At 43.2% G+C, this 24,694-nt stretch overlaps 2 protein-coding genes across 3 annotated transcripts; one reads left to right on the plus strand and one right to left on the minus strand.

Annotated features, from left to right (window-relative positions):
- The first annotated feature begins 1,048 nt into the window (after window positions 1-1,048).
- On the plus strand, window positions 1,049-4,526 carry LOC104575374 (histamine H3 receptor). 2 transcript variants are annotated; one of them, XM_088536478.1, is made up of 3 exons: window positions 1,049-1,292; window positions 1,360-1,526; window positions 3,636-4,526. In XM_088536478.1, the coding sequence occupies exons 1-3, from the start codon at window positions 1,049-1,051 to the stop codon at window positions 4,521-4,523; spliced, it is 1,299 nt and encodes a 432-aa protein (XP_088392604.1). In that variant the 3' UTR covers window positions 4,524-4,526. The 2 variants fall into 2 exon arrangements, with proteins under 2 accessions (XP_088392604.1, XP_010221016.2); XM_010222714.2 differs by lacking the exon at window positions 1,049-1,292 and having other exon boundaries at window positions 1,358-1,526.
- Window positions 4,527-6,141: 1,615 nt separating this feature from the next.
- VPS35 (VPS35 retromer complex component) lies at window positions 6,142-24,673 on the minus strand. The gene is made up of 17 exons (XM_088536493.1): window positions 24,614-24,673; window positions 19,688-19,786; window positions 18,182-18,278; window positions 17,381-17,504; window positions 16,749-16,931; window positions 16,191-16,404; window positions 15,443-15,526; window positions 14,865-14,974; window positions 14,117-14,213; window positions 13,842-13,990; window positions 13,113-13,320; window positions 12,432-12,587; window positions 11,288-11,410; window positions 10,193-10,372; window positions 8,790-9,029; window positions 8,017-8,160; window positions 6,142-7,032 (listed from the first exon to the last, which is right to left on the minus strand). Exons 1-17 carry the CDS (start codon window positions 24,671-24,673, stop codon window positions 6,853-6,855), a joined length of 2,448 nt encoding a protein of 815 aa, XP_088392619.1. The 3' UTR covers window positions 6,142-6,852.
- Window positions 24,674-24,694: the final 21 nt, after the last annotated feature.

A 24,694-nucleotide genomic window follows, 5' to 3' on the forward strand; every position in this document is an offset into this window, starting at 1 on the left:
TGAGTAGTTTTCTCTGCTGAATGCTCTTGAAATTGTCCCTGAATTTTGGTATTTCCAGCAACAGATTTACTCAAATCTTTGCTTTTATAGCAATTTACCGTATGTGGAATGTTCATTGAACTAGGTGAAGATTGTGTGCATCCAGTGATGGTTTTTGAGCAAGTTCTGTTTTCAGTTCATCACAGCCCTAACAAGAGCAACGAGCCCCAAAACTGCCCATGATCACGAGGAAACTCACGGGCTGCGAAAGCCACATGCTCCGAGTCAGCAGGAAGCCCAAGGAGTTGTTAAACCTGTCAGAAAACAAGGACTGTGGTGGTGGCTCTATGGGGCATGGGGGCAAGCTGCAGGTCCGTGTTGGAGTGCGGGTGTAGCAGCGAGCCAGAGCAGCGGGAGATTAGCAGCCATCAGCAAACAGCGTTAGGGCCATGGGAGGAAACTGTGGCTACTGATGTTCAAGGAGGTGACAGATGAGGCTCTGCTCCTCATAGAGCAGGAGGACTCTGCGCACGGGGGCCCTCTCCTTCCCTGCTGGTACCCGTGGGTTTTCCACAGGCCTCAGGGCAGCAACAGCTCGGAGCAGCCGTGAGGAGGCCAGAGAGCAGCCGTTGGAGGCGCAGGGGCCTTTAAGAGACTGGAGAGCGGCCGTGAGGAGATAGGAGAGCAGCCGTTAGAGGCGCAGGGGCTATTTAGACACCAGAGAGCGGCCGCTGGAGCCGTTAAGACACCAGAGAGCGGCCGCTGGAAGCGCAGGAGTCGTTGAGAGGTCGGAGCGCTGCCTATGGAGGCGCAGGAGCCGTTAAGACACCAGAGAGCGGCCGTTAGAGGCGCAGGCGCCGCTGAGAGGCCGGAGCGCGGCCCCGGGAGGCGCGCGCCGCCCCTTGGAGCGCCGCCTGCGGCCGCCTCACGGCTGCGCCGCTGCGAGGAGCCCGCGGGCCGGCAGGGGCGGAGCTCGGGGCGGGACGCGGGGAAGTTTTGCGGCCGCGGCCGCCCCCTCCGTCCGCCCGCGGCGGGCAGAGCCGGGCCGGGCGGCAGCAGGGACGGAGCCATGGGCCAGGGCGGGCCGTGGCTCAACGGGTCCGGCAGCCCGCGGGCGGCGGGCAGCCCGTGCGCTGCGGCCGGGCCCTTCTCGGTGGGCGCCGCGGCGCTGCTGGCGGCGCTCATGGGGCTGCTGGTGCTGGCCACGGTGCTGGGCAATGCCCTGGTGGTGCTGGCGTTCGCGGTGGAGCGGAGCCTCCGCACCCAGGGCAACTTCTTCTTCCTGAACCTGGCCCTCGCCGACCTGCTGGTGGGTGAGTGCCGCGGGCGGGGGGCGGCGGGCGCGGCGCCGCGCGCCTCACAGCCCCGCTCTGCCCGCAGGCGGCTTCTGCATCCCGCTCTACATCCCCTACGTGCTGACGGGCGAGTGGAGGCTCGGCCGGGGCCTGTGCAAGCTGTGGCTGGTGGTGGACTACCTGGTGTGCACCGCCTCCGTCTTCAACATCGTCCTCATCAGCTTCGACCGCTTCGTCTCCGTCACCAGGGCGGTAAGGCTGGCGCGGGGCTGGGGGAGAGGAGAGCCCAGCAGGGAGCTGGGGGCAGCCCCCAGCGGGAGAGCAGCGCAAGGGAGCTCCTAGGAGCAGCACAAGGTGCTGAGGGCACCTGGCTCCCAAACCCCACGAGTTGCAGGGGGTCTAGCTCCTTCCCTTTGATCCTAGAACTGTTTCCAGAAGCCCAAGGGTTTGGCAGAACTAAAACCACTTGCCCCTCACTTTCACCCTGGAAGGAGTTATCTTGTTTTAGAAAGAGGCACTTCATCCATGCAGCAAGCAGGGCAAAAGGACTTGTGTGTATTTCTGTCTCTACCAGCTGTAAATGGTGCAGGAGTGTCAGAACAGTCATTATCATCCTTCAAAGGAAGGAAATGTTATTTCTCCTCAAGAGCTGCAGGAAGAGCTAGAGCCTTGGTCATCCAGTACATCAGCCAAAGGAAAAGTAGATGGGACTTCTCACCTCCAAAGCTAACTTCACTTCTCACCTAGCTCCTACAGCCTCTAAGTGCTTTAGATCACATTGAAATAACATGTTTTATCTGCTGATGAAAGTTCTACACAGCACTCTTGGTTATTCTTCACACCCCTGTTCTGCCTACGATTCTTGTAGGCATTTATTTTATTCAGTACAAGTCACCCTAAGGAGCAGTAATAAGTTTTATCAACCAGTACAAGAAAGAGGCTCTGAGACACTTAAGCAGTTTCTTTGCAACAGCTGTTGTAAAAAATTCTTTTTCAAGAGGGAGAAATGACCAGATTAATTCTTAAACTTCATTTAATGCTTTTATTTTCTAGGTACTGTGTTAGCCACAAATTTTATCTTCACAATCCAAACTCTTATGACTATACACATAGTACAAATATATAGATTTGAAAATTTCAGAAACAGGGAAATTGATTACTTACTAGGTAAAGTTCAGTCACTTTCAAACATTTCAAATGAATAAAACCTATTCCCAAACCAAGAGTACAGAAGCCACCTATTTTGTTCAGGCAGTATAAAAACAAAATTGTATGGAGTTCTAAATTATTCTCTACCTCAGTGAAAGCCTTTATTTTCCTACAGTCATAATCATGATCATGAATCATTTTTTATGATTCAGGGAGAAAAAAAAAAAAAGATTTCTCAGCTGCATGGGGAATTCTACCAGAATACTACAGGCTTTGTACATCACAATCTGGAGAATGAAATGAACTCTAAACACAGAATTGGGGGTTGAGACTCATGTTCCAACAGGTCATGTAAGCTCACACCTAAAACTGAACTAGCCCAGGTCCCTTTATCAAATGAAAGATAGTTGTTGCTTCAGAAACACAAGTCCACAGTGTTTGCTGCTATAGAGATAGAGAGACTGAATTCTGATTTGTTATACAAGTACTGTCTAATAGACCAGGGAATCAGAAGGTGTTTAGTTGTGATTCTACTCAATTTTATTACTTACATAGCTCATTGACTCACAGCTACTCACAAATACCTCTAACTTCTTTCATACTTTAAATTCTCTACTTTATAAACAAGAGGATTTAATTATTCTCCCTATATTTTGCAAACCACAACACTCCATCTATAAGTCTCAATTACAAATATGTGTTCAACAAATAATGAAACTGAGATAATAAGTTATCTATATTTTTGGTGTTTTTCCATGTCTTAAGTTCTGCATTGTAAGCTGTCTCTATACAAAGTGGGAAGATTTTGCATGGGTATTTTGTGAATTCAGATTCCATTTTAAAAGTTTAAGTCATGTATTTTAAATGAAAGTTGTGAATTTTGAGGGGCCATATTTTTTAAATATTCTGAAAACAGGTAACACTGCTAATGTAACAGAATATGTAAATGGTAACAACTGCTTATAGGAACTGCAGTGGTATTTGCTTTGTTTTCTAGCCTTTAAGATCTAATGAAAGTTCTCAATTTCCAGTGTCTGTTGGAATACACACTGCAGGAACACCTTTTCTTCAGTACTATTACAGCTTAGTATAACCCTACCCTCAAGCCACTATATTGTTGTTAACTGTCAAAAATAAGGGGGCCATATTCTAAGGTTCCCAAGGAGCTGTGCCTGTGACATACTACTAACATACATGACTTCTCCCTCTCAGGTGAATTACAGGGCACAGAAAGGGATGACAAGAAGTACAATATTGAAGATGGTCGCTGTATGGATTGCTGCTTTTCTTCTCTATGGTCCAGCCATCCTCAGCTGGGAGCACATTGCCCAAAAAAGCATCCTCCCTGAAGGAGAATGTCATGCAGAGTTTTTCTATAACTGGTATTTCTTAATGATTGCATCTACTATTGAATTCTTTGCACCTTTCATTACTGTTACATACTTCAACGTAAGTATCTACCTCAATATCAGGAAGCGCACGTCTTTCAGAAGTGAAAACCTACCCCCCTGTCAAGAGGACTGCAAAATGAATTTCCAGGGGAAAAAAAGAGAACATAGTATATTTTTTGTAAAACCTGCTAACACACACAAACATGAAAAAAGAGCAAACAGCCTTTCTTGCCCTAAACCACAGGCAGTGAAGTTTAGCCTGCATAAGCTTGATAATCACTCATTAAATACAAATGTCAATCAAGACCTTCCAGCACTTCAGGTGGATGTCAAGCCCAAACCACACAGAAACAGTTTATACAAAACCACAGAAAACATATGCAACACCACAAGCACAAGGGACATTGCTAACACTATGACAAGTAAATTTAGACTGTCCCGGGATAAAAGAGTGGCAAAGTCATTAGCGATTATTGTCTGTGCGTTTGGTGTGTGCTGGGCTCCATATACACTCCTGATGATCATCAGAGCAGCTTGCCATGGGCAGTGTGTGCACTATTCACTTTACGAGACTTCGTTTTGGCTTCTGTGGGTGAATTCAGCCATTAATCCTGTTCTGTATCCGCTGTGCCACATGAGCTTCAGAAAAGCTTTTATAAAGCTCCTGTGTCCAGGAAAAGCCAAAATTCATCCTCATGTTTTTATGTAAATATATATATATATATATATATGGAAAAATACACCATTTCAAGACAAAAAATGCATCTTGCTTTCAGTGGGAGCATAAACTGGCTCAGTGCTCAACTGCAACTCACCAGCAAATGCAATAAGATCAAAGTACTTCAAGGGAATAGTGGTAAGTGGATAGAGGTATAGGTATATTTTTTAAGTATTCCTAAAATCTAACCATTCTTGTTGCTAGAGAAATCACAAGGAATTAAGTCTATTATTTGTCAAAGTTCTTTAGGCAATTCTGCCAACAGTTGAAGTTCAGCGCACCATCACCAGAAAGAGTGCCAAGAAGAGAATACAGCAATCATGACAAAGTTAATTTTACAAATCTACCAAATCTAACAGGTACAAATGTGGGTTTTTTGCCCACTTAGTAGATCTATCCATCCAGTAACAATATTACTCCAAGTGTTTTAAACTTTAAAATGAGACCCCACAAATAACATAGCCCCAAGTCTGTTAAAATACTCTTGCACCATAAATGACAAAAACAAAAGAAAAAACATCACACGCTACTTGGTTGCCTATCCCGTTTTCTACCCTTCTGCCTCCGCCACAAGAGATATTCACACAGCTAGACCTTGACTGCTGTCTAGATCCATCCCACACTAGAAGTGATCGTTTTAACACGAACAGCAAGAACTTTGTCCTCAGCCTCGCAAGCATCTTCTGCTGTTTGAGACGCTTCTCCCTTTGCTGGCAAGAGGGGTGATTGCCACTGAACAGCCATAGTCGTCCATCACCACAGCCAAAATGCATGTTAATATAGTTGATCTTAGAATTTACATATATTGAAATTTACTATGTAAAATTTCAATAAAAGTGATTCAGAGCTGTGCAAGAGTCTTAACTGCATAGCCTTAACACACAGAGAATAGAAACACATCAGGTCAGTCATTTGACAAGCTACCTTTTTCCATGTGTCAAGATACTTTGTTTCTTTTAACAGTAGCTCCTGTGCTGAATGGAGCAAGTTAATGGATCTTTCCACACTTCCTGACTTCTCTGGACATCCTGAACCAAGCACTCCTAGCTTAAACTGACAGGTTTTAAACTGCTACCCACCTCTGAATTTTTTCAAGTTTTATTTCCTTTCCTGTGAGAAACTGCACGGATAAGATACAGACAGGCCATAGATCTACAGAGTAGAACAGCAGCCTAACTGGTTGTGTACACTCCAATTCGTCGAACTCAAATTAAGACAAGAGAGACATGTGAATTAAGTCTTCAGAAGTGGTGCTAGCTTCCAAGTTACCTCAGTCTTCACGCAAGCTACCACTGACAATTATTCTACTACTCCCCTTTGTAGACCTTTGTTGCCATTTGTCTGTTTAATACACACCTAAAATCTGGTAGGATTCTCCATCACTGAGCACATCAGAAAAGCACCCTGACACATGAACATTCTTCCAAATACTGCTGAGAGGATGTATGTTAGTTTTGAATGATTATACCTACACATTACAACTATTGGCAGCCTTCCAGCTTGTGAGTTAACTATGCCTTGCTTCTGTCCCTTCAAGGCATAAGTTGCTTTTAATCACAAGGTGGCACTAGGTTCAACACTGGCCTTTGAAAAGACAAGAAACAAAGGATGTTAATAGCAATTTTATTGTTTCACTGGTGCAAAATCATGATACCGAATAAACTCGTGTAATGCATTTTCCCCTAAATTTACAGTAATGAAGGTTATACATATTCTATATAGATTGCGATTTCTCTATCTGGAACAAAATTATCTTGATAAATATGCCCTGTGCACAATACTGGCCCTCACTGAGTGTCACAGAGGCTTAATATGCAAAATATAACTTCTGTTTTTGAACATGGTAGTTTAAAATTCTCCAAACATGCATTAATATATTCTAGTTTTTAGGGAAAAATATTACACTTAGTCTTAACTTGCATTAAAAGAAAAGCACAAGCGGAATCTGACATACAATAATCCCAAAAATCTGATGCTCCGTAGAAGTCTGACAGTTTCACATGACAGTCACCGCCAGTTTAAAACTCTAGCGCTACAGAAGCAACAGTGAACAGACAGAAAAGAAATCAGAACTGGAAGAGCCCTATCATGTCACATGAATTCAAAGAAAATTTCAGTCATGCTAGCTGATGAAACCTGTAGTTGCTGGTCCAACCTTTTACATTTGTTAGAGTACTCAACACAAGTGTTTGAAGTGCCAGACTGAACACATGAACGTTAATTTAACTTGATATTTCTGAAAGGCACAATCTATCAATCTATCTTAAAAAAAAACATATGGTATGTAAACGAAAAGAAACAAGTACAGTGTGTATCTTCTTTAAAGGACAAGACCTTCATAAATTGGCCCCTCAGATTCTGGTGATTCCCTCCTCAGACGCAAGTGCTCCAGTGTGTTGTGAAAATGTTTGTTAATTTGTTCTGTTTCTTCAGTAGACTCAAGGTTTGGAAGATCTTCTCTAATCTTCTGTATGAGCTGATTCAAAACCTGAATTGTCACCTACAGAAGATACACATACAGAGCCAAAGTTGTCAACAAGACCACTGCACAAGTGCACAGACATTTGTTAAGAGACTTGTCTCTAACAACTGCTACTAGTTCTCAGCAGAATGACTGGCCAGACTGTACAGACAAACTGTTGGACTCTTCTTTTTCTGGTCCTCACAGGAGGCAGAAGATCCACTCCAGAAATTTTTGAAAGCAAACACTTAATTTTTGGGAGTATGAGGGTTAAGCTACTTACTACCCTAACAGCTTTGCAACTAAACCATTTCTCATCAACAATATTTAAAAAACTTGGAACAAATAAGGTACTTTTCCCCCCTGTGTAATATAATACATTTCTTTTACACAGTCAAGATCTCAACATCAGATTGACAGTACAAGTTTTCCTAAGGAATGACTGGATCCCCAAGATTGGCACAGCTGTCTATACTGCCAAGAGGAGAATTACATAAAATACCCTATTAAAACATGCTGTAGACCACCACTGTATCCAGAATTTATTCTTACAAATCTGCCAAGTGTTTTGTAACTCAAAATTTGATTTTAATTGCTATCAGATAGCATCTCCTACACTACAGGAACTGAATTGGCTTCCTGCTACAGTAGAGCTCTGAAGTCATTAGCAAATCCCTAGAGTCTCTTTAGAGATTCTCACCACAGGGTGTTCATTAACATCTGCTCCTGATCAAGCAAAGATGTGCAGCTGTACTTGATCATGCAGTTTTTTTGTTTAACTGAGTAAGTTTGCTGCTTGTCACTTTATACATTTTAGTTGAGAATTTCAGATGCAAACCTTGAACTAGTACATGGGAAGTCCTGCTAGTTTTTGGAAAGTAAAGCTGTCCATATTGCCAGAATTTGTGCCTCTCACGAGGGACAGCAGGAAAAAGTTGAATAGACATAATAAGGGTATAAATGTGAATGAAGAGCTTCAAGAAATGTTTTCTTAGTTAAGGAAAGTTAATTTTTTTCACTCACCGCCTCGTTTTCTTTTTCATAGAAATAGATGTATCTATTCAGAATTTCTATGAAAAGTTGAACTTGCAGAGAAGGGTCCATGCATTGATTTGCTATCTTTAAAGCCTTTTTCAGGCACTCCATCACTCGCTTTCCCCCATGAAGCTAGAAGGAAGAAAGACCAGGTTACAAGAAATTTAAGACACCTTTGGGTCCAGTATCACTTCCCTTGGTACATATATGCATTTCCTGGTGATCTGCCACAGAAACAGACTGCACAAAGACACATGCTGTATAGAAGACTATCATTAAAAGCTTACCGTTCCTGGCTCTTACCTGTTTGGCTAAGTTTTATGCTCAAATCAGACAGGAACATAATCAGAGTTGTTGAAAGCCTTTAAGTTCCATTTTTTAATAACAGATACACAAGTGCACTGACAAGCAGAGTTCACTGCTCTTTATAGATACAGGTCATTTGTTTGAGAAGCCCTGCAAAGCTACAATTTGTTTTTGATTTCAACTTCTACCTTGAATTTGAAGTGCAACACAGCTAGCTTGCAGACATGTGCAAGATGCAGTTAAACGAGCAGACTGGATTTGAGAACCAGTGGCCCGTTGCAGAAGCTTGCATCCACTTCTGTATTTACACAGCGCCTACAGCAGTGAGATCTGGAAGCTTCATACTAAGGCACATTCCAGCCAAGCCTATGCTACAGTCATCAGCACTTCAGGAGGGAGGCCCTGCTGTGTTTGAGGTAGGATGCCTTACGCTGTTGCGGCTTTAATCTTCTTACCTCTTCTCCATTCTTGTCAGTGTTTCGGCCAGACCAAAACAGATGGGCACAAGTGCTCACAGCCCGGCACTGGTCTGGCTTCTTAAGCAGCTTAGAGGCTGCCAGTGCACACTGAGTCCTCAGAGGTTCATGGTTCTCCTCACTGAAGCACTTCATCCTTTCAAATGTCCCGATTATCAAGGTGATTGCAGCCAGCTGTGCTTTTGAATCACTGATTTCATCCTCGTACAGAGAGAAGGCCTGCTCAAGGGAGGAGGCAAGAGTCTTAATCACTACTTTAAAGCAACATTAGAGAAAAAGAGCACAGTTGCTAGTGACAAAGTGCTTGCAGTTTTATATTCATTACATAATTCAGGTAGAAGAGATATTTCATAAATTGTCAGAATCAGGTTAGAGACACAGACTGAAAAAAGTTTGCAAGAGGCATGTTTGGCTATAACCACTTGAGGAAAAACTAATCCTTACATGTTATCTGAAGAATGAAATTTTCCTCATTCAGCATCTACTTTAAATAAGTGACTTTAAGTAGCCAAAATAGTTCTTGAAATGCATTTGGGTCTTCAAGAGACAAAAACTGTACAGCAGAAGCTGTGTTTGGTCAGTGACCAGAGTGTTTGCACTGCTGCTGTATGGATGAAGAGCCCTGAAAGAACCCATGTGACAATCCTGGACTGGGCATCTAACACAAGGTACGTAATTGTCAGGCTACTTTTGCCTCCAGAGTAGTACCACAATGCCAGCTGACACGAGACAGTGGGAAAAAAGCCACAGGGTTACCAGAGACTCAGTTTAAGAGTGTGCATTAGCAGCAGTATTAGAGAAAAGACTGTGACAACACCTGCAACCTGGATAACACAAAATATGAAATACATTGGTTAGATATTTGATGGAAGAGGTTTCTGGGGAAGTGTTTGAAACCACTGAATCTTAAATCCAAATAAAACTATAGGATAAGGGGGTTTTCAGACCATAATTTATAAGTTTCAATACAAGGATTTTCTTAGCAAAGTCCAGCACGACAGATGTGAACACTGCAAGTTTCAGAGACCTTTTGAAAAGGCCTGGTGGTCAGGAAAATCAGCCAGATAAGAGGAGCTGGGAAAAGGCCTCAAAATAAAGGAATATTTTATGTTGAGAAAGCTACATTCCTCCAGTGAACAGATTATAGGAGTAGGAGGCAGCATTCCAACATACCACATGTTGTCAGACTAAGTATTCAAATCAGTAGCAATGGAGCTTAAACTCCATAGTGGTCTGGGAAGCAAGAACAAAGATCAGGAGTTTCTACCCAGTAGTGTTAGCTGTCAATCATTTCAGATTTTTAATTCCACTAGACAGCTGCAGAAGATGAAACAAGCCAGATTTAGGCTGCAAGAATGGCTACAGCGGTTGGGCATTCTTACCTGGGACATGAATTCATACGCCACAGTTTCATGATTCTCAAAGCCAATTTCTCCCGCAGCCAGTGCTCCTTGAAGGAAGAGCCGGAGAGGCAGCTCTGCCAGTTCTGCCTTGATCAGAGCACTGATGGTCTGATGAGCAAATGAGAAGATCTTCTGGCACTTCTTTTCCCATTTGTCATCCTAAAGAAAAAAAACCCAAAATTTGAACAAGACTATTGCTATAAGGAAACCCTATGCTGTAGTAAAAGTTACTTGCTCCCATCTCACATTTTGCATGCTACCCCAGTCATTCACTGTGGCAGAAGTGGCTGGCTTCAAGTGCCCTAGCAAGTTCTCTGCTGACTTCAGCAGTCTTCACAAAGTACTTCTATTTCCATTTATAAAAAGCTCACATTTGTTTTTCCCTATTGTCTCATAGGTTCCTTTCTCAGATATCTACGCTGAGCTGCAGTTAACAGAACTGCGCTTAAACATAAATGAGCAAGAGTCTAACAAGCAGAGTGGCAAAGAATAAAAAAAATGAAAAAAAATCAGTAATTTGGAGGATTAATCAGAGGAGTTTTGAACACTCACTCTCTAAAGGATTAAAAAAACAGTCTTCAAATTTACTTCCTTGCTACCACACCACAATAAGGGGAAAATACATATTTAAGTAACTCTCATCAGAAAGCATTGCCCTACCCACAGAGAACAGAGTTTTTGCATGTAACCTGCGCAGAAGCGTTTGCTTTGGGAAGTAGTGACAAAGTTTAGCTACAGATACAGAGGCTCGTGAAGTTTGGTACCTGGACTTAAATCAGTCTTATGCCATCATCCACAATATCCTAGTCCTATGGCCTGCATTGAAAGAGACACGTAATGGGCCAGCCTACCAAGTAAAAAGGGCTAGCCAGTTTCTGCTTCACCATTCCTTAAGTGATAAAAGTCCGCCTCAGTTCAAGAATCCTTTACACATTAAGGAATAATCTGCTTTAAGAGAAGTCAGTCTTCTTACCTAGTCATCAAATCTTACTATACTATTAGCAGTAGCAAGATCAAAGGCATTCCAGAAGAGCAAAAAGCAAGCAAATAAGAGATAACGAGAACTCAACTCACCACTTTGGAGTTCTCCTTGTAGCGAAAAGCAAGCTGATACGCTGCAAAAACCAACGGCGGCAGCGTAAAACGGATACGCTGGTTCCCACCTGCACCAAAGTGTTTCCGAGCAGTGTTCAAGATCTACAACAGAAGGGTTAATAGTTCAGAATTCTGGAAAAAGAGGTATGGCACTTGCAGCCATAATAAACCACATTCTAAAGAACATGGACAAAGACTGAGTTAGTATTGGATAAATTACAACATATTTTAGGGACTATTTAAATGTCTGTACGATCTCTAACTTCGCCATTTATCTAAAATTGCCCGACAGATGCTTAGTACATAAGTATTAGCAACATTAACAGACTCATCCTACTGCACCAGCCAGGATCTGATTTGTCTGGGCTTGCATTTAATAAAAACACCACCCAGTGTTGTGCTTAGGGTGCTGTGCTGGTCATGCTTGTCCCCCCATTTATGCAGTCTGGTATCACTGCAATTTCAAAAGTAAAAATGGAGTCAGACAGCTCCGTTTCCCAGCCATGCTGAGGATGTTCACACAGGAGCCCCTACCCAAGCTTCTGAGCTGCTTAGCTGAAAGCAGCCATTTGGTTTAAGCAACCTACAACAGAATCCAACATCTCCAGCCTGCTTTTGAACCTGTGGAGTTCTGCACAGACAGAGCATCCCTGTCCCTCTACCCTAAAACAGGTACTTGTCACTGCAGGGAGATCATTTATAATTTTATAATAAAGCCATAAGAATGGATTAACCTTAGAAAGCTACATAGAGCCTACACAAGCAAGCATGTTGCAGATTAGCTTGCACAGAAAGCATATTTTGATGCCAATTTATCTTCAAATAGACTGGAAAACGGGCACACCGTCCAAAAGGGCTTTTGAATTTTAAGCAAGGAATAAGACTACTACTCTCTTTCTAGCCCACAGTACATTTGTTATGTTTCCTTGAAAGTGTAGTGTAAACAAGTCCACAGAACAAAGTTTAAATAGTGTTCAGCATATGGAACCTCAGTGATACTTATAGTTAACACACTAGAATCAGCAGTGATGGTCCAGCTCCCAAATGTATTCAATCATTTTACAGTAAGTAATAAAAAACTTGACACTTTGCATGGCATTATTTAGAAGCCCTGAACCCATACCAGATACTGTTGATCAGGGTCATCTGAACGCAAGAGATGAATAAATCTTCCCACAAGACTTTGCTCATCAGCAAAGTCCTCAGGATCAGGGTCTTCAGCAGGCTGATCTGGTTGATCCTGGATCAGGGTGGATACCAAATTCATGATAGCATCAACCTGTTAAAGAAAGGCAATATAAGCTCAGTTTAAACCAGATCAGTGTATGCGAGCCCAGGTTATGAGCCATTATGAAAATCTTTACAAAAAAACTCATAGACCTGACAGAGCATTAGAAATTCATTAGTTTAGTGATGTTTTAGAACTTAGTTGCTTCACTTCCCACAGAAGGGCCCTCTAAGCACAGTAGGAACAGAATGGCTGTACGAAGGCAACTCTTATTTCAAATGGCCAATCCAGGCTTAAGGTCCAGGCCTAGTTTTAGAGAAATTCCATGTCTTTGTTGAACAATATGAAAAAAAAAATAGTCTCCGGGATGAGATTTGGCAAGATACACAGGAAAAATATTTGAGGACAAGGGTAGAGGAATCATCAAGTGGGATAAAGCCTGTGCTATAAGATGGAGGCAGGGGAAGGAGGAAACGTGTAGCATATCCTATGTAAGGTCATTTAGTGTTTGTTTTCAAGTCCTCAAACAGTATTTAAGACATCTAGGATCACCACAGAAGTTAACTTACGTCATACCTGTTCTTGGGACACGATTTCTGTGTTATAATCCAACACGTTGCTAAGCACGTAACAACTCATGCTCTTCCTGGATTCATAATCAAAGTACTCAAAGAGTGGGTGGAAGTGTTTCAGTTTCAGAACTGTCAGAATATTGTTGTAAGTATCAACAGGAATTTTCAAAAGTCTAGTCAGCTCCTTTGAAACAGCACTGCTTGTTGCAATACTAGACAAAAATATATGCAAAAAGTGTTATTAATTACTTGTTCACACCGATTTAGAGTAAAAGCCTGCCTCAATACCAACTGATATATACCGTAAAGCTAAGCTACTTGCTTCCAGGGAGATGTGATTTGTTTGATACCGTATTTTCTATCTTGCTTTCTCCAATGTGCATACAGTTGGAGACACCAGAAGCAGAGACTGTAGCTGCCAATTCAACACAAGGAGAACAGCTTCATGCTCTAAGGAATGAATAATGACTACACAGAGCTGGGCCTATACACTGTGTATACATCTGTATAGCCACTTAGTAAGGTTTATGCACAGATCAATGTCTAGGTTTGTCAGGTCCTTCCCACTGTCAGCTATCACGATCCCTTGCAGTTTAGCCAGGGAGCAATAATCTCACATTTCACCACATTTTGCAAGGCAGCAAGGAGACATGCTTTACCGCAGACTAGTCAAGATTTGAAGGTCAGAATACTAATGACTACTCCAGAAAGAATGTAAGATATGTCTACTTACTGCTCCAGATTGAGTTTATTGAATATTTCCACAGTTGTTTCCAACACCTTATCAACATAGTCAACACGATCCGGGTAGCATTTCATAGCCAAATTAATGAGAGAAACTTGCAAAGATACCACATCCTCTGAGGGCATATCTTGGCGAGACTGAAATTTAAAAAAGCACCAAGTTATTTTTAAAGAATAAAAGAAGAAACACAAACCCATAGTTTTGGAGGAAAAAAAAAAAAAAAAAAAAAAAAAACCACTTGCATGCAAAAATACCTCACATACCTGTATAACAGTAGCAACCTGCTGTGAAAAGATGTCAAAAAGTTTGATATCTGCTGGGATGCCCGGTCCATCTTCACGATGTGCAAATAAAGCTAACCTAGTAACAAGGAAAACAGAGCTCAGTCAAGCTACTTTTACTCCCCAAATACAAGTCATTACACCAGCAGGAAAAAGAAGGTAAGATTTGACCCCAATACCCATATTTAATGTTAGCAGTTTTCAACAGAACTTCAATGAGAAACAGAATCTTTTGGGAGAAGTGGCATGAAGCTGACGATGAACTAATAATTTAGTACTCCACTTCTTACTGGCTTCTTGCTCTTTTATGAAAGACACATGTTATGTTCTCTGATTAAAATCAAAAGATAAACTACCCTACCTATATGATTACCCTTTAATATGTTCAAGTTCATACAATATACCTATGACTGACAGGGCTGCCAGAACAGAACACAATTGCTGCTTTTGCTCTGAAACATGAAATTCAAACCTAAATAGCTTGTGAACAGATTAAGTTAGGAAACAAATTTCATCAGTCCTTGAAGCAGAATCCACTGAAAGTTGCAAAAGCAGAATCCAGACAGCAGGAACTATTGAAAAAAATAGCAATCATTCTTCAGCTTAAGTTACAGTGAAAAAAATACAGGGAAACAGTGAAGTTAAATAGTATGAAAAAAATCAAAGCTTCCAACACTAGAAAGATATCACCTGCTTTGTGCAGCCAATTTCCACCCCCTTGGTCACTCACCTATCAATTAAAGCAATTATTATATTTTTCACATTCACATTTTGGTGCAGCTCAGCACAGGCTCTGAGAAACGGGTTCAGGGTTTGGAGATGAAATTCATCTGGGAAAACCTAAAGTTTTAGATCAATAGTTATTAATTTATACACCAAATGTGTCCATTGTTACATAGTAGTAAAACGCAAGAGTCATGGTAAAGCAGACAGCCACACAAATACAGCCTGTCGGAGCTGGTAGGGCTCCCTGGCTAGCTTTCACTGGCAAGTGTTATGAAACGAGATACAAGACAAACGGGTAACTTCATGTTCCAGCTACCTATTACTCATAGCTCACACTGCAGTGCCAGCTGCTCAGAGAGCTTACAAGCTTCTGCAACAGGAGGGCACAATGGATGCATCTCCATTCTGCCCACCTGCTGAAAAACAGCGTGGGTCAAGCCATTACACAGGAGACCTCTTGAAGAAATTCTCCAGTTTCTTATATGAAGAGAGGTGAAAGCAGCCCAGGTCTGACTAGATGCACAAGAGAGCAAGTGCCTCAGTGTTCAAAAACATCTCTGCATTTGAATCTAAGCAGCTTACCTGTATGATGCATTCCATGAGGTACTCCTGAGCTAAAGCATCTCTACAATTTACAACCTGCTCCAGTATTCCAGGTAGAACAATCTGGAATAGAAAGAAACCTTGCAGTGCTTTTAGATTCACTATGTTTATAGCCAGTCGCATGCCTTGAATTCAATAAAGCAATATGCTAAAGTTTTCCATATTACACAGAAACTTTCCAATTAATAGTTCTCAAGCTCAGCAGCTCCAGCCTTCAGAAACTTTTGTTGGTCCCAGACGCTAAGACATCAAGAACACTAACTTGACAGCATGTGCCACTGCTCAAAACCATTTTGGCAGCTACATGGTAGAGCTTACAGGAGACAGTTCAGATTGCTGAATATATCTTAATCATTATTTTGCTTCAGGAAGTGTTAAGTTCACCCAACCTGTAAAGTTTATCACAGTACATTGCACAGTACACTGCACACACATACAAAAAAAAAAACTAGTCAGTTTAAAGTAACAGTGTTGATCAGGGCAGAAAATAATAAAATTCCAAGTAAATGCTGCAGACAAATTTGCTGGAAGTAATGTCTCCAGCCTCAACATTTTATGCAGCTTCATTAACATTCAAAATTTCCTCAGGTGAAGAGGGGCTCTAGAGGCACCAGGATTATTTTGCTTTTAGCAGCACCGTAGCACTTCCTGAGCTGCTCACCTTAAAGTCTAAACAGGTCATTTGTTAGAAACAACAGAAATTGGTAAAGAAGTATAGATATCCTACCTGCTTATATCGTTCCACATTAACGCCTTCCAACTGACTGAGGCGAACCAGGTTTGTTCCAACCAGGATTCTCAGTTCCTGCCTTTCTCGCTCTCTTTTCTCTCTGTCCCGACTATGGCCCTGGTGTTGCATCCGCACCCAAAGTTTGTTCATCTCAGCAAAGTTCAGCAGCACAAAATCCATGGAATCACTGATGTCCCCGGTAGTTTCTTCACTGCAATTGAGAACAGTTGAGGAAAAAAGAAAAAACCTCCCAAAGACTTTTTTTTTTTTTTTTAATTCATTTGTAGACAACCAATTTTTAAGAAGGTGCAGTGGTGAAAGGGGAAGTGCATGGTAGAAAGCTTGGGTTTATAAGCAAGATCCTCATCCTCACTACATACAATGAGCATAAAGAATCTTAGTTTTGGAAAAGAAGAGTTAGTAGACAAAACACTGCTCAAGCCTTAGGAGTTCTGACTTTAACCCACATATCTACTATCAAACCTGAAGCAATACAGAAAGAAAATGGGTTCTCTAGAAAATAATTATCCTGAAGTTCTGTCTGTTTTTTCTTACTCTGTTTGTTCGCCCTCATCCGGCAAGATGTTTCTGGTACATTGCAGGAGATAGTTCCGAAGAAATAGGCCCCTCAGAGGATGCTGTACTCCACGGCACATCTCCACCAGGTCTTTCAAGATATCTTTCCTGGACTGCGGAAATGACTTGACATAGACAACACCTACTGTTATCAGGAGATATCTGCAAAAGGCAGAATCAAATAACACATTTGTATTGTAACATGATAATACAAAAGCACATTTGAAGGCAACTGCCTACTTCTCCCATCCTGACAGTATTAGCAGAGCATGGAAAGAAATATATATCATCTAGGTCCCATTCTTTGTTCAGACATTTAGTCAGCTTTCAATGTCTGCTCTGTAGAGCAAGAGCTGCAGTGCTTTGATCTCCATCACAAGAAAAAATAGAACATTATAGAAAGAAAGCTGACCTCTATAGCTGCACTCTTGTCCCAAATCTCATAAGTCTCATAAGATTCTACTCTTAAGGCATGCAGAGATTTTATTTACAGTTACAAAATGAAGTCTCACTATCATGCAAGAAGGCAGAGTTCAAGCATCATCAGACTCTGAGTGCAGTCAGCATTCACCAACTTACAAAGAAACCCACTTAAAAATACACCCACTTACAGTCTTGGAATAATATTTCCAGCATACTGTACTAGCTCATAAAGGTCTGCCACTTTCCTTCCTTTGGCAAATTCGTCCGTCAGGTAAACTTCCAGGTAGTGCAGTTCATCAGAAATCGCCATGTCTTCCTCTTGGTTAAGGATTTTAAGTTACAGTGTCTACAGATTGAGCACACAATTTATTCATTCACACCAAGAAGGAAGATTCTGCTCCAAACACAAGCCCAAGCTTCAAAACCAGGCATGAGTAGGTAGCACTTAAAGTAATCAGCACTTCAAATGAAGTTTCACTTCTTTCAGCTGTCTCTTAGAAGAGACAAGCAAGCAAGCTAAAAACACAAAATATTAAGTAAAGTGTGATGGAACAGAGTATCTACAGTATGTCTGGAGAACCACCTCAACAGCACACACATAGAAAGAAATATTTGAAGAGATTCACATTCTATTCCTGAACCTCTTTTTCAAGTATCACAACATGGACCATAGGGCAGCATAGTGCAAGCAGGACTGTTTTGAATACCCAGTACTTTTTAAGAAACCGATTTTCAAGAACTTCCAAAGAAAGATCTGAAAGACTTACAACTTGCTTTATCTCAGAAAGAATAATTTTTCAGTGAGAAAGTATATATTCTCATACAGTATATCCAGAAAACTAGATATTGAGCAGAAAAATCCTAGTAAATATCCAAGGCCAAGGAGATGTTGCTTTGTTGTTCTCCTCTTTCCTTCCGCCTTCCCCCCCTCCCCCAAATTCCCCAAGCTCATCAACATTTCAACCATTTCCCTAATCCTTAAAGGATACAGAGCTCATAGTAGCTCTTTGGAGATAACATGGAAGTCCGGAGCTCTCCAAGCATGTTGGAAGCATGTTTCAGAGCATCCATGAGCTTGTTTTTGTCCTTTAGGAAGAAAAAAATAATAATCTGTAAGTAATGCTGCCAACTACAACAATTCATAAAATATGCTTGCTTTACAAGATACATTAGTTTTCTGTTTTTATTTTTTTAAAAAAATAAAAACAACACACAGATTAAGTATCGGGAAAGCTAAACTAAACCACATAGGTAGGGTGAGCAATCTTGGGCAAGCCAGATAACTCTGGCTGAACTAAGTGGGACGTTATACCTGAAGATAGTATGATGACACACAGTTTTAGCTTAAAAAGTTACAGCTACAGAAATAAATTGTAGTACAATGGTACAAAGCACCCAAACTTTTGCTTATGCACAAACTCCCACTCACCGCTGATTTTATTCAGCAAAAAAATCGCAACTAAGTTTTTCTTCACCTAGTCTGTCATCTCACTCACATCCTCCAGAGAGGGACCATGGGGGCCATTAAAAATGGGAGCGAGATTTCCCTTTCCCCCTCTCCTCCTCACCCAGCACTTTCCTGAAAGCCAGTTTATTAGCCTGTATACAACAAAGGATCATATAGTTATATGGTACCCCAAGTTTAAGAAACTTCTAATTTATCTATCTATATTTGTTCAACTCAGCATAAAAAAGGAACAAACTCCCAGTGTCTTCCCAACAGGAAGTATGATTGTCACTCAGCCACAGCAGTGAAAATCCCATTGCAATTTAGAATCAGAAGTTAACTTTGCTGCTACTGTTATTTAGCTGCAAATTAGCCTAGGCACATGAGAACACATGGGAATACTTCATTTTCACCACAATTTTAAGTTGTCTCTAAGTGAAAATAGCCTTCCAAATTCATAAAAGCAGCACACTGGCTTACCTGCACTGCCTACAGTTTGAAGCCCTAGAACAGCAGCCTTTGGCACTTTGCATCACAGAAAATCCACACATCAAGCTACAACTAATCTCTACAAGGTACATCCTATACAGCAGCAGACAGGTTATCCTGCTGACAGTAATCCACTAGCAGTCTCTGGTTCACACAAAGAAAAGGCTGCAAGAGAAGTACATAAGTACACTGGAGGCAGACAGGAATGGCTTCACATCACATAATTCCCCATTAAATGAATCAGAGCAGTAACTTCTTGAAGACAAATGGCAGGCTTAAATTCAGTTTAGTCTTAGTCTAGCGCAAGCCTGCAAAGTAGGAAGCCATCTTTACAATTTAGCTTGTCAAATACCGTAACAAAAAATATCAGGAAGTGACATTAAAAGAGCACTCATGGTTCATTCCGACCGAGCAGCTACCTTATTTATTTGTAAAACCTCTGCCACGAAGATCCACAAGGGGTTAAGTTTCCTCACAGCAGAGAAGATTAGTATTGACTTGCTAGTTTATTCCCAGCAGATAAGGAATTTCACTGCATTTGGAAAAGCCACATTCTTACCAAGCATCGCTTCATCTGAAAAGACTGCACCTTCACAGCCTGAATGGCTTCATCCAGGAGCTTTTCCTGCTCATCCTGAGGAGACTGCTGTGTTGTCGGCTGGAAAAAAAAAAAAAAAAAAAAAAAAAGACCGTCATGTCAGTTACTCTTATGAAGCTGTCAGACTTGTTCAAACCAAGTCTCCATAGTTCAGAGCAGAGAACTTCAACACAATTAACACATCAAATGTATCCGGATAGATCTGATAAGCATCAGTATACTTTGGTTTTTAACTCATATACAGGATGTAAGAGTCTTCTGTTCACCAGCACATAAATTTGAATCAGTAGCTTGTAGTAAGCAAGCACAGTAAGTAACCTAACATAATCCATTAGTATACGGCCATCCCCACGCTACTTCTCAGACCAAGACCATCACTTCATACCCTCTGTGAAGGTGATCAATTCCTGCTCTTTAAGAAATGCTTTAGCTTGTGTCAGCTTTCTCATTAAAGCTGTGATGATGTCATGGTGATCCTAATTTCAGCTAGGGATATATGGCATTTTCGATTTTGCTTTTAAAAATACACATATGTGTAAGGGAGAAAGTTTCTTGTTCCCAAACAGGGAGAAGATGGGTTATGGGGAACCTATGAGCACCAGTACCGTTTTGCTTCTCAAAAGAGGAAAGCCATGAGACAGAATACAATCAACTTCTCCATCCTCTTCCAAAACTGGTGGGCTAAGAAACAGTGAAGTGTCCAGCCAGAGAAAGCTTCAGGAGACTGGCAAGGCATCACAACACAGAGCAGGTATTGCTGCTCCTTCCAGAGCTGTGAGCAAAGCCTCAGAGCACGCAGGCTGCAGCCACACACCCTTCCCCACACTCACAAATCATAAGCTATCAGCCAGCTGCAGAGCCACAAACCCTGATGAGGACAGGCTTCAGATAAGCAAGGCAAAGCACAAGCAGTGTTTTTTTTTTTTTTTTTTTTTTTAAATTATTTTTTACATCTCTCTGTAAGGTAAAGATAACTGGCCAAGGCATAGAGAAGTGAAGAAAATGGACAACTCTTAGTGCCCCCCACTGCCACCCTTCCTCTCGCCGCTCCTCAGAGAAGCATCCCAGGCCTTCTCTACCTAAACAACTCTCACGCTCATGTGTCTTTTTAAGCATTGCACCATTTTATCATGCACATTAAAACTCACTTCCAGCCATCCAGATGTAATGGATCCTCACTACTGCAGCTACTCCCTGCCCTCTACCAGGGAGATGCTCGTCTAAACTGCTCTCATCAGTTTGGAAGTTATTGTCCGAGGGGTCTCAAACCTGCTTCGCTCCAGACGCAATCCCCAAGTCTCTCCTCGTGTCTCCAGCGACTCCCACCATGCTCGGCAGAACACCAAGTGCTGTCCCCGGCCTGGAGCTACCCTTCCTGCTAGCTCCTTACAGGGAAAGGCACCATCCACCTATTGCTCAGGCGCAGTCTGACATCTCACTAGAGCCTCCCAGGCTCTCCCAGACCCACAGGTTGTTTTCAGGCAGCAGCTTAGCATTGACCTCGTGTCCCAGCTGCACCTTCCCAAGTCTTGACAAACACTGTTTATGTACTCAGCAATGCCTGCAGCAGGATCGCCAAGGTTGCAGCTTCAGTAATTTCAGCTGTTTGTATTTGTTCCCTTCATCTATCACATTCAGAAAGCTCCTGGTCTCTCCATTGTAACTCATTGTAGACAGCTAGCAGGCCACTAACCCTGTCATCCTAGTGTTCCTGAAAACACATCTTCAGCACCAACTACTTCCGTACATCCCAGGCTCGGAGGCCCCATACATATCTATAAAAGGCAGAGATTAAAGTTTGACTCTTCGATAAAATACAGAGATTTTAATTTAACAGCAATTTAATGACGGCTGCTTTGGAATACCCCTTTTCTCTCTCTATTCTCCTACATCTGCTGTTTCTCTGGATTCTTGCTCTGTAACCAGGATCTCCAAGCAAAGTCCCAGACAATAATCTCTGCTTGCGCTCCATAATACGCTTCTACCTGTGGAAGACCCAACGCCCTGCCACACTGCCCTTGCCTTGAGCAGGTCCGGATAAATGGTGGAAACTCTCCCCATAGAGGCTCTCATCACTCACCTACACAAAACCAAGAGTGACTTGATCTACCACTGGTGGCAATCCTGCTTCAAACAGGAAGTTATGAGACAAAAGTGGTGGTTAGAAAGGACCTCTACGACAGGGCACCTCACTAATATTCAAATAATGTACAATAACTAATCAACCAGAATTTAGTCTTGGCAACAGAAGAGTTATCTGTGCCAATTAACATGGCTGCATCTCTTATAAAGCTCTTTTTATAACTAACTACACAAAGTGCAGGAAATACAGAGGCTCACTGAAGCACAAGGCAAAAACCATAACACTGCAGCAGTATCCATGGCTAAGTGGATCTATTTTCCAGATAATTGACTAACTACAAACTCTAGAAAAATTCTGATTGTAAAGCAAACATTTTCTGCCAATAAAACTCTGCTGTATCTGTAAATTTTACTCCACAAGAGGTCTGACTTAAGTGAAAGAAACTGACAGTGCAGGCACTAGTCTGTAACTGCCAGTATCAAAACACCATTTAACTGACTAGCTCAACGATGGCTAGGACGGAGCGCTCGTCACCCACCCTGCAGTCTCCTGAATTCATACAAGGGCTTTGGAAAAAATAAATTACTAACGAAGTTATTGTCATTTGCTCTAAGCACTTCAGTAACTGCTGCATTAGAGCACAGCTAGAAACAGCGGAATGATGTTTAACACTCACTGCAGCCTTGGAAGCCCTCTCCTCCTGCCGCATGCACAGCTTCGGCGGCACCTTTCCCAGCTCTGCGCCGTGTGGCGCTGGGGAAACCAAGCGGGCTGCAAAGCTCTTATTTACTTTTCCATTTTCAGAGTTCATCAACTTCCCCTTGCCTCCCAGCCTGCTGTAGTGATCACAGAACTATATGTATGGTTTGTACCCAGGCTGGCTACTACCAAGTACCAGGCACACGCACATCCTGATCCGCACGCCTGAAGTTTGAGGAAGTAGCAGCAAAAGGCAACCGAGCTTTTGTGAAAGCAACACACAACACAAGAGCCCTCAATTGTCAGGAGCACATCTGATTAAGTACAAGCTAGTGCATCAAAACAAGCTAAGCATTTCAGTCTAAATGGCTGTGCTCATCTCTAGAAAAGTCTGAGCTACCTCTGCTAGATGGGTAAGAACCAATGAGAGATCAAGTGAACAAGATAGTTTTCTTTGACTTCTTTTTAAATTCCTTCATTTTAAAGCCACACAGAAGAAAGTGAGGACTACAGAATGAGGGAGAATTGCTTTTTCAGCAGCATTTTCCAAACTGCCCTTATCTACCTCTGAAGAAAAGAGCTGCCTTCCCTTGCTACACCGGTATTACAGAGGCCACAACACAGCGCAGCTGAACTTGGCTCTTTCAAAACCCTTAAGGCTCTTCCTGCTTGCTGAATGCCATGGGATGCAAGCTGTATGGGGGGAGAAGGGTATCACTAAGAAGATTTTTGATAGTTTTGGCACTTAAAGACAACAGGAAACCTACAGAGGTAAATCAGGAGAACTGCCAGCCCGCAGATGAAGCCTAGATACACACTGAGCATTGCTGCAAACTTCATGGAGCTCCCTGGCACCAGAAAAACATATTTTACACACAGGGCACTACTCCACAGTACAGAAAATAGCGCCAAAGCTTCCTTTAGGTCTCAGATCAGAGAAGACTGAAAATGACCCAAACAGAAGGAAGTGACCTTCACAGGTTCAATGTGGGGCTTCCCGTGTCAGTAAGTACTGAGACATGACTAAGAATCCAGGGACTGGGCTTTTACTTTGGAGATGACCAAGAACTCGCACGCGCACACACACACAAGCAAACAAAAACCCCATTGGTTAGAGTGCATTTAAACATTCTGCTTCAAGGCCTAAATCAAGTCTAGCCATTGGAAACAGAAATGGAATCAAATTTCTTAGAAGAAATTATCCCATACTTAATATCTAGAGATTTATGAGCCTCTGAATCATCTGCCATCAGCTCCAATCAGAAAGAGGACATAAGAGTAGGCAAGTCTTACGTCTGTAGAAACTACTACACAGGTTGAAAAGCAGAAAAAAAAACAGTTGCATCATCCTTAATGACTACCATGAGCCACAGACACGGGACAGGGGGCAGAAGGGCCTGCTACCTATGTCCCCGGAGCTTTCCCCATCACCCAATCACATATTTTCACTTGTTTTGAAGCCATGCCACAGGTTAAGCCCATTCCAAGAAGCAGCTCTGGAAGACGAGCCAGGCCCCACGGCAGCTGTGCCCAGGGCTCGGCCTCGGCCCCCGGGTGCAGGCGCCGCTGGGAGGTTCCTGCTCCCAGGCCGGGCTGCAGCAGCCGCAGCTCCGACCAAGTCACCTGACAAAGGCCACTGAGCGCGACATGGAAACGCAGCGCCCGCTTCTCGCCGGCTGCCCAGGAACGCTCCCCAGCGGGAGCTGCTGCCGCAGGGACGCCCAGGGCCGCAGCCCGGCCCAAGGCGGCCGCTGACCCCGGTCACCGCGGCCAGAGCAGGGGGCCCCGCCGGGAGGCCCTGCCCAAGGCCCCAGCGCGCCGCGGAGCTGCGAGGCCGCGCAGGCGGCACCGCCACAGGGCCGGGCCGGGCCGGGGCACCTGCAGCCTCCTCGCCTCAGCGCCGCGCCCGCCCGCGGCCGTTAACGGCTCCCGGCGCAGGGGGGGAGGGGGCGCGGCGCAGAGCCCCGGCCGCGCGGGCCTGCACCGGGCCAGGCCCTCTCCCCACGCCGCGCCCGGCCCCGGGGCGGCGGGACGGGCAGCCCGGCCGCGGCGGTGCCGCGCAGCGACCCCCGCCCCGCGCCCGCCCGCGGCCCCGCGCCCCTCACCATGGTCGCGCCGCCGCCCGCCGCCCCCGCCAGCAACGCCCCGCCGCGCCGCGCCGTCATGTGACCGCGCGCGCCGCCCCG

The sequence above is a fragment of the Tinamus guttatus genome, unplaced genomic scaffold (genome assembly GCF_059628265.1).
Source record: "Tinamus guttatus ecotype Peru unplaced genomic scaffold, ASM5962826v1 Tinamus_guttatus_pri_ptg000674l, whole genome shotgun sequence".
Taxonomy (NCBI): domain Eukaryota; kingdom Metazoa; phylum Chordata; class Aves; order Tinamiformes; family Tinamidae; genus Tinamus; species Tinamus guttatus.

Coding starts and splice junctions, on each gene's coding strand:
- LOC104575374 (XM_088536478.1), top strand. CDS start 1,049: ATGGGCCAGGGCGGGCCGTGGCTCAACGGGTCCGGCAGCCCGCGGGCG. Junction 1,293..1,359: donor CCTCGCCGACCTGCTGGTGG/GTGAGTGCCGCG, acceptor CTCTGCCCGCAG/GCGGCTTCTGCATCCCGCTC. Junction 1,527..3,635: donor TCGTCTCCGTCACCAGGGCG/GTAAGGCTGGCG, acceptor TCTCCCTCTCAG/GTGAATTACAGGGCACAGAA.
- VPS35 (XM_088536493.1), bottom strand. CDS start 24,673: ATGACGGCGCGGCGCGGCGGGGCGTTGCTGGCGGGGGCGGCGGGCGGC. Junction 10,373..11,287: donor ACAAGGAGAACTCCAAAGTG/GTGAGTTGAGTT, acceptor TTTTTTCTTTAG/GATGACAAATGGGAAAAGAA. Junction 7,033..8,016: donor ATGAAAAAGAAAACGAGGCG/GTGAGTGAAAAA, acceptor TATCTTCTGTAG/GTGACAATTCAGGTTTTGAA.